Genomic DNA, 9,570 nt, shown 5'->3' with positions numbered 1-9,570 from the left:
GATGCAGAGCTACAAGTCACTGCCCTGTAGGAACCTCTGTTTCCTCCTGGAAGAACTGGGAACCCAGGAGCCAGCAGCCCAGGGAGCTCGACCACGAACCCAGAATGGAGTCTGGACAAGTGACAGGCTCAGCCGGGGCTCTCCTCGCAGACAAGCTCGAAGAACTACATTTCCCAGGATCTTTTGTTCTCGCTTGGACTACATTTCCCAGAGGGGCTCGCGACTGTCCTTGCCCCGCCCCTCCCGGACCTACGTGGGGCGTCGGGCGTTTGCCGCTGGCGCGAGCTGATTACCCGCCAGAGGTCCGCCCAGGCGGCACCGCGGGGAGTCCCCAGCGGAAGCTGCTGTCCGGCAGTGGCAGTTCCGGAGCCTCCAGCTTGCGGCCCGCGGAACCCCCGAGGCCTGGGCGAGGTGAGCGGCGGGGGGTAGGCAGGATGTGGGAGGGAGGACCGGGCTTCGGGAGGATGCGTCGCCGGGGCATGGGGCACAGGCCCAAGAGACGCGAGCCGGGCCTTTGTGGGGGCCGGCGGGCCGAGAGCCGGGCACCCCTGGCTCTGTCCGCCTGTCGCCCCCAGCCGTCCCACTGACGTGCCCCTGAACGAGACAGGTCGGGCACTTCGTCCCCATTGGCTGGACCCAGCCACCCTCCTGCTTCTTCCCGACCAGTTCCCAGCGCGCTACCTGCCCAGCGCCTGCGGGCATTTGAATTTGTTTCGGGCCGGCAGTGAACGTGAGAAAATTATTTCCTCCCTTTATCATCACCCCTGCACTCCCGAGTGACAGGCTTGTTTTGCGCGAGAAGTGAGTCTTCCCCCAGTGGCAGAGCCAGGACTGGACCCAGGTCTTTGGTTTTCTGTGCCCTTTCCTCAAGACAGCAGCCCTCTCCCCGCCATAGGAGAGCTGATGTTTTCCCTTTCTAAAACAGCTTTCTCTAGAAATCTGGAAATTGTTTACTTGACAGGAGGGGGAGGAATTGGGTGGGAAGGCTTGAGGTGGAGAAAAGTTGTCACATGCACGCAGGGAAGTTAGAGCAGGTGCTCTGGAGCCTGCGGTGCTTGGAATCCTGGTGCCACCCTCCCTGGCTGTGTGGACTGGGGCAAGTTGCTCCCACTCTGCCCTCCGTTTCCTGATCTATAAAATGGGGTGCTGACAGTGCCAACTGTGCTGTGGGACTCGATGATGTATTGATAGGTAGTGCCTGGCACGCGGTGAGGCTCAGGGAGTTGCTGCTACTGCTGATGGAGTCCTAGGACCTTTTTCTCTGAGCCAGGGAAAGAGCTGGGCCTGGACCAGGATGACCCAGCCCTTCTCTCTGGTCCTGTCTACCCCTCGTTCCTTCTGACTTCCTTCTCTGAGGGCACTTGGCATCATTTTCAAGTGATATAAAGGTTTCAGAGCTGCTGATTCTGAGGGGTGGAAAGCAGAAGGGGCTTCCTCCTGGCTCCCTTTTTCTTCTCTCAGATCTGGCTTCTGGAGACTTCTCCCATCCTAAGGGGAAACTGCCCAGAAAGAGGACATGGCTACTGAACAGAGGGAAGCAAGGTCTCAGGTGAGTTCATTGCCATCTCAGGTCTTAGAGACAGATGGGTTTTTTTGGTTTTTTACCCTTAAACTGACGTTTTCTCCCCAGTACAGTCTTCGCCAGAATTTGGAGCCAATGTCCTTCTCCCTTGGAAGAGTTGGTCCACCCTGGTGGATGGTAGATTGCGTAGGGAATGCTTGCCTCCAACCCCCCAATCCATGGCCTGTGTTTCTCTTTTTTTTTTCCTAATAGACACTCTTTTATTCATTAATCTCAATTCACTGTATGATTACTGAATTGATAGATAAGATGCCACACGTCTTATACCACTTAGGGTCAGAACAAACAAACGTGCGCACTTGGCAGAGTTCCTTTCTGGCCTGCCTCCTTTGCTCAGTCATGTCCCCCTCCCTACCCTTGGCCAGAATGCTTTTCTTTTTCTTTCTGCCCGTGAGAAATCCTCATGATACCTTTGCCAGGCTTTTCCCAGTCCATAGTTTTTAGTTTTTTCTCCATCTTAACTTTCTGGATCATGTGCCTTGCTTCTGTCACTCTCTTGAAAACTGATATTGACCTGCCATTTTCATCTTTATGTTGTGAGAATGAGGATGGGACCCCATCCAGGTGAGCCACTGTGTGAACAAAGGATAGCCATGTTGGTGGGGACATAGATGGAGAGGTCTCTTGACTCCCAAGAGCAGAGAGAAGACTCCTCAGGAAGCAGCAGTGAGAGTTTCATGGGATATTGGTAGTGGAGAGGCAGTGTATACGGTGATTACTCAGTGGGGCTTTTGAGCCAGATGGCCAGGTTTGTGCCCATCTCTGTTGCTGTTAATGGGTCTTGGGCAAATAAGTCCACCTCTCTGTGCTTCAGTTTCTTACCTCTGTGTGCCTCAGTTTCTTCACCTGTAAAATGAATACAACAACCGGGCCTACCTCAAAGGGTAGATGAGAGGATCCTGGGAGTTAGTACATGGAAAGCGTTCATATCAGGGCCAGGCACATAGTAGATGTTCAATATGTGGTGCTTGTGGTAGCTAAACGATATTATTCTAGTTCATGATGTCTATCTATCTACTGTTGGTAGATAGAAATGACTGTACAGTGTCCTTCCTTTACTCATCCTCATCTAACAATAGTAGTTAACGTCGCTGGGGAATATCCTGAGGGCTTCACCTTTGTTCTCATTCTCATAGCGAAGCAGAAGTTATTACCCCCATTTTACACTTGAAACTGAGGCTCAACGAAGTCAGGTAACCTGAAATCAAACCCAGGTATGTCTGGCCTCTAAATTTATGTTAGTTATCATCCAGCCTTTCCTCTGGTATATCTTTCAGAACACGGGACAGGCCTGGCCCCCAAATTACCAGAGTTCTCTGCAATGTGATGTTGTGTATCTTTTGGACCCATGAAATGTGGTAGTGGTTGATCTTCTGAGACTGTGGCTAGGACCTGCCTCTGCATATTTGGGCTACTTTTTTCTAAGCCTTTCCCATTCCATTCCAACAGAGCCAGGCTGCTCTCTTACCCAGAATCTTCTCCATCCCTGCTTGTGAGTCCTATGTGACATTTCTCCCTAACCTCACCTGCTGCCGATACATCAGTACCATGTGGACTTGTGTGTAAAACTCAGTGACAGGACATTTAAGACCAGAGAGAGAATATACCCACCAAGTGCTGGGTTAAAAGAAAACTTCAGTTATCGTCTTGTCTCTGCCATTGAAAAAGTATGTGACCTGGTATCTTAACTGCCCTGGACATTGTGTTTCTCATCTCTAAAATGAGGATTGAACCAGGAAATGGTATATGGTCCTGTCCAGCGCCACTTTTCTTGTTCAGATTGTTTCATGTGTTTTTCTTGTCTGCCAGTTGGATTGTAAATTCTTTTGAGGGCAAAGATCATTTCTTGTATTCCCCGCCGTGTGCCAATAAATTATCTTATACATGCACTGCATGTTAATGTTAAAAATTTCAGAGAATAAAAAAGTAAAATCACTCTTACCCCAACATCTTGAGATAATCACGGTCATACCTTTGGTATGCAGCCCTCAGAATAATTTTCTGTGCATCTTTATTTATTTGTTATTTATTTATGTACATGTGTACATATGTATGTATGTGTTTTTTTATTTTATCATTTTAACTTTTTATTTTGATAAAATATACATAAGATTAAATTTACCACTTTAACCATTTTTGAGTATATTGGCATTAAGTACGTTCACAGTGTTGTGCTACCATCACTACTCTTTATCTCCATTGTATGGATTATCATTTATTTCTTAACCCTATGAGATAGGCGTTGAGAGGCAGTTCCTTGGATTGCAATTCTATCTCTACCACTGACCAGCTGTGATATTGTGATTCATAATATTAAATATATATTTGGTCTTTGTCCGTGTTCCTGGCACATAACTTCCAAAACCCTTGTGATTTCCTAAGTGGTTAGTAATATATGATTTTTATCCCTGAAATTACTTCAGAGCAATGAAGGCAAAATTGGTGTGTTTTGTATCCACACCAGAGTTTATGTTAATGAGGTGACTTTTGTACCCCACCTAAGGATGCAGGCTAATTGCCAGGGGAACCAACCTTGATTAAAGTGTTGGAATTTTCAGTCCTGCCCCCTGATAACCCCTCTTATCCATCTGTCGCCACCCTAGGAGATGAAAGTTGAATCAGTCACCAATGGTCAGTGATTTAATCAATCATGCCTATGTAATGAACCTCCATAAAAACCCAGAAGTGTTCAGAGTTCTTCCAGGTTGGTGAACATGTAGAGAGTCGGAGAGAATGGTGAATCCCGAGAGAGCATGGAAACTGTGCACCCCTTCCCTGTGCCTCTCTTTCATCTGCCAGTTCCTATATCTTCTTTTATAATAAACCAGTAATCTAGTAAGTAAATGTTTTCCTGAGTTCTGTGAGCCACTCTGGCAAATTAATCAAACCTGAGGAGAGGGTTGTAGAAACCTCCAATTTATAGCCAGTCAGTCAACAGCACAGGTAACAACCTGGACTTGTGATTGACATTGAAAGAGGGCCAGTCTTGTGGGAATCTGACACTATCTTCAGGTGTCAGAATTGAGTTTAACTGTAGGACACTCAGCTGGTGTCCCACAATTGCTTGGTGTGTGGAAAAACCCCACATCTGGTGTCAGAAGTGAAGTAGTGTTGTATTAAGAGTAGAGGAGACATGCAGGAGGAGTGAGTTTTTCCTTCATACCAGTTGTGTGACTTGGATAAATTTCTCTTCGTTTTCTTTTGTGTAAAATGGACACAATAATAGTACCTTCTTCATGGGGTTGTTGTGAAGATAAAATAAAGATATACACTAAAGTTTAATATAAAGCTCTAAGAATAGTACTTAGCCTGAAAAAAGCATTCAATAAATTATAGCTATTTTAATTTCCATTATTACTGTCCTCAAGCTTTAGGGAGCACAGAGTGCCTTATTTACACTAGTCTGTCTCGGTGATTATTGAGGTTGTTTCCATTTCTTTGCTGTTACTAACACCATGATAAATGTCCTTGCATGGGCATTTTTGTTCACTGTTCATTATAAAACAATTATAGTAATTGGAGAGTTAAAGAGTATGCACATTTTAAAGCTTGTAATGTATGTTATCAAGTTGCCAACAGGAAGATAATTCTAATTAACACTCCCACTAATGGCCTTAATACCTCCACACATCTCTTGTAGCAGTTAACTCGGGGCTTGGTTCATACTTCATGCTACTCAATATATATTTGTCATTGGTCAATTGTTCATTAAACAAATGACCTGGAACCTTCAGAACCTAGAATAATATAGAAGCATTTCATGGTAGCCCGTCTACTCCCCACTGCCGCCTTTTTCACCCTGTGTGATGGATGGTCCTGGGTGAGTTGGGATGTTTGTCTCTACAGCTGTCAGTGACGTTCGAAGATGTGGCTGTGCTCTTTACGCGGGATGAGTGGAGAAAGCTGGCTCCTTCACAGAGAAACTTGTACCAAGATGTGATGCTGGAGAACTATAGTAACCTTGTCTCATTGGGTAAGGAAATTTCCCCTGTAGATACAGAATTCAGAAATTGGGATACCTCAGCATCTGATTTCCTGGATAAAAGCCCTGGGTCATTAAAAACTTTAGCTGAGTTTTGCCTTAGCAGTGTACAAACTGGATCTCCATAAATAAACCTGAAAACCTTTTTCTCCCTCGTAGGTGTGGAATTGCCCCATGGATGGGACAATCTACAGAGCTGCACATTAGAAATGTGACTGCAGTGACTGCAGGCAACATTTTCCCACTGTGATTGAACTATGATGTGTTTGCTCATCTCTTAACAGAGAGTATCCCTCAACCTTTTTCTCTGACCCAGCACTGGCTTTTTTCAATTCTCTTTTACAGGGGTCAGCAAACTTTTTCTGTAAAGGGCCAGGGAGTAAATATTTTCAGCTTTGTGGGCCACATATAGTCTCTGTAACATATTCCTTTTCTTTTTTTCAACCATTCTTTGCTCAAGGGCCATGCATAGACAGCGGCCTAGATTTGGCCTATGACCCATAGTTTGCTGATTGCTGCCATCTTTCAAAGGGAGTCAGATAGTGTTTTCTCATTTTAAACAAGCTACTTGGTACATAATCCTTTCCACAGATACCTGTTACAAATATTAATTTAATCTGTACATTTAACAGTGTATACATATTCCCTCTTGTATAGAAAGCTATTAGCACCCTGTTAATCAAGTCTGCATGTTTATCATACTTCACTAACATACAACTAAATGTTGTATTGCCCCTTGCTTTTACCCTAACACACCCCTCACATTGTGGGGGCACAACTTGAGCATCCCACAGAAGTTCTCTGTATCATCCTTTGAGTTTTCCGCTCAGATCTCAGATACCTCTTTGTGTCAAGGCAAAATCAAGTCTTTTTTTTCTTTTTCTTCTTTTTGGTCTATGAGCAGGACTCCCATTTTCCAAACCCGAGGTGATCTCCCTGTTGCAGCAAGGAGAAGATCCCTGGAAGGTAGTGAAAGAAAGCCCTGGAGGCTCCTCTCTAGGTAAGTGGGTGGGGAATCTCTGCAGGCAGCAGTCTGGTAAATGAGTGCATGTGCAACTCGGAGATGTTGGTCAGGGAAATTTCTGCAGGTTTTCAGTCCTCTAGAAGTTGTGGAGAAGGGACGCTAAGGCCCCGAGTCACAAGCTTCCTCTTCTTCTCTGACAATTACTGCACAGGTGAATCTCTCAGGATCTTTTTTCTTGTTATTTCCTGTTGTTTCAGAGGAGGGCTACATTGTCATGCATTCATTCAGCAAACTTAGTGCATTTAAGGAACTGCAGATAATTCATTCAGACTGAAGCTCAGGGTATATGGGAAAAGAGAGAGATAAGGAAGGAAATGAGATTAGAAAGCCAGGTGGGGGCCACACTATGAAGTGCTTTGGTACAGTTCTTAGGGATGGGAACTGTCCATGGATGACTGGAAATAATTCAAGAGTTTCAAGCAGAAGAGTTGTATGGTTGTTGATATTTTAGAAAAAATAGTCTGAGTCTGAGATACTTTAAACGTCCTTCAGTAAAGACTAAAGAAGCTGAGGTGGGTCCCTACACTGGCACAACAGCACCACAGTCAGAAAGCAGCAGCACTGGTGTGGGCGGAGCTCCAAGCTACGTGAAGGACTAAAGCTAGTTACGGTGCATTATTATGACATGTTGCCATTTATGTGTAAAGAAAATTATGTGGGTGTTTGTCTATATGCATAATATGCGTGTAAGTGCCGAGAGAAAGGTCGGGGGACACCTGAGCTGGTAGCTAGTTACATCTGGATTGGGATTGAGAATGGGCATTGATGAAAGGGGACTTTAGTTACATGCAATGTTATTAAAATTTTCACGGAGAATATATTCATGAAGTCCTTATTACGCAATTTCAATTAAATAAGAATGGTCACTTTGGAAACACTGTTGGTCTTAGATTTGAAGTGAGGAAAAACTAGAGGTGGGAACCTTCTGGAGATTATTGCATAATGTAGGCAAGACGTTACCTGGAGGAAGGCATGTGCAGTGAGTTCAGGAAAGAGGAGAGGTCCCTTCATTAAGGGTATAGGACAGGTTCGGTGTGGGATGGATTTCATTTGAAATGTTAGTGAAATATGGGTAGAGGTCACCAGTGGACAGCTGTAGAAGGTATACAGGGTTGGAACTCAACAGGGAGGTCAGGGAGCCATCAGTGCAAAGGTGGCATTTGAAGCCTTGAGCTGAGAAGATGAGGGAACGGAGGAGAGGACAGAGTCCCAGGAAACCTCAGTGTTTATGAGGTGGGTTAAGAAGGAAGAATCTGTGGCTGAGCCTGAGAAGAAGTCACCAGAGGAGAAAACTGGCAGATTCGGCTGTCATGGAAGTTGAGGACTGAGAGCTGTTGAATTGGGGAGGCCAAGGCTCTGGGGGAGCCAGGTTCTAACCCTCACCCACTGCTTTCCTGTCCCGTGATAAACAGCAGTGCAACCTTGGACAGAAGGACGCAGGTCCTGCCCTGGCGGAGCTCAGTGGAGGGGGAGGCTAAGCGCACACAGGACTGTGGAATGACAGACTGGTGAGGACCTCGGGGGAAGAGCCGCAGGTGCTGTGAGAACGTGGAACAGGAGGGGTGCTGTGGGCAAGGCTTCCCGAGGAAGGGCCGGATCCCACGTTGTGAAAAGCGTTCAGGCACAGGAAGAGCATGTCCGAGAGTCCAGACAAAGGAAGCCAGCGTGTGGAGACGGGAGCGGGGAGAGGGGGCCGGGACCTGAGAGCCAGGCACAGCCTCTGAGGAGTTGAAGTACCCTGGCCACGGGCCCAGGTTTATATTCTGCAAGGATCAGCCTGCAACCAATGTGGAGCCACCTGGCATAGACGTGGTAGGACTTGTCTGAGGTTGCTGTTGGGTCCAGACGAGTCAGTGATGCCCCCACACAATGGGGGCCCAGCAGAAGGGCTGTGGGACAGGCTGTCTCGATCCCTAAAGTGCCCACACCTTTAGTAGAGCTCATTCTTCCCTGTATAAGGTGAGATCTTTTGAGGTGGGAACCACACTTATCTCTCCTTATATCTTTTAACTGTCCCTTGGGAGAAATATTCTGATTTTGTGGGAATTGCTAGAGACCACCACAAAGTAAACAGAGAACACAGGCAGCAGGGAACCAGTGGAGAGTTTAGGAGGGGCGTCAGGTGTGGACTGAGTATGGCGTGGAAGATCAAAGGAAGAATTGTTCCCCTTCCATTTTCCATTTCAATCAGAGCCTTGGGAGCCTCTGATCCATGAGGAATCCCCCTTCCTGAGTGAAGTGTTAGTTGGATTAAACTGAATAGAAAGTATGACTGGAGTCGAAAGCTGTCCAGAGAGACCCTGAAGGCACCTAGTGGTGACGTCAAGTCCTTCTCAGGTTTGGGAAGCTGTCCCTGAAGGAAAACTCTGAGTGGGTATCTGGAGGAAGTAAGGACATCAGAGCCAACCAGTGTGTGCGTTTCTCTTGATGGGATGAACCTCCTCTCTTTGGTCAAAGGTGACAGTCAGATGGAGCGTCCTGGGAGTGCTGGCCTGTGGTTGTGTCTCTCCTGCACCCCTGGCGAATCTCCCATGTACCTGGACTAAAGTGCCCTCGGAACAGTTTCCCTTCCAAGGGGAACTCACTTCCCTGTGAGCTCAGGTGAAGGACCTGGATGTTCTTGGAAGCACCTTGATCATTAACTCTAGACCAGAACCAAAAACCGACCCTTTGAACAATCACTTCCCTCAGTCTTATCTGAGTCTCTTACTTAAGAAATGAGTCCAAAGTCTAATCACTATTCTGGCATATTATGTATATAAAATATATATATATATATAAAATAAGAATAATGTGATTAAGTCAACTTGAACGTCTCATGAGTTTGGTTTACACCTAACATGAAAATATTCTTTTATTCAAAAATTTAAAAATCCAGGGATGATCTAGGTTAACAGTTACCTCCAATGTAAAGGTGTTTTTCTTTCTTTGTCTTTTTCTCTTCCTTTGTTACATTTATACAAGAATTCAGGGCAGACTGAA

The 9,570-nt window shown here is 45.9% G+C and overlaps 1 protein-coding gene across 6 annotated transcripts in view; it reads left to right on the top strand.

Annotated features, from left to right (window-relative positions):
• Nucleotides 1-256: 256 nt before the first annotated feature.
• The window catches only part of ZNF354A (zinc finger protein 354A), a 29,335-nt gene continuing 20,021 nt past the window's right edge, over nt 257-9,570 (top strand). Inside the window, exons 1-4 of one of the 6 annotated variants that reach the window (XM_027098140.1) lie at nt 257-411; nt 1,462-1,549; nt 5,429-5,555; nt 6,469-6,564. In XM_027098140.1, the coding sequence (XP_026953941.1) occupies nt 1,517-1,549; nt 5,429-5,555; nt 6,469-6,564 (256 nt within the window). In that variant the 5' untranslated portion in view covers nt 257-411; nt 1,462-1,516. Of the gene's footprint in view, nt 412-458; nt 1,550-5,428; nt 5,556-5,723; nt 5,811-6,468; nt 6,565-8,000; nt 8,124-9,570 lie in introns of those variants that run through there. The other 5 variants (XM_027098141.1, XM_027098139.1, XM_027098142.1 and 2 more) reach the window with 5 other exon arrangements.

Source organism: Aethalodelphis obliquidens, unplaced genomic scaffold (assembly GCF_003676395.1).
Source record: "Aethalodelphis obliquidens isolate GAN/ISIS:26980383/991018 unplaced genomic scaffold, ASM367639v1 scaffold121, whole genome shotgun sequence".
Taxonomy (NCBI): domain Eukaryota; kingdom Metazoa; phylum Chordata; class Mammalia; order Artiodactyla; family Delphinidae; genus Aethalodelphis; species Aethalodelphis obliquidens.
Note: the sequence above shows the minus strand (reverse complement) of the source record. Positions and strands in the feature narration are given on the sequence as shown.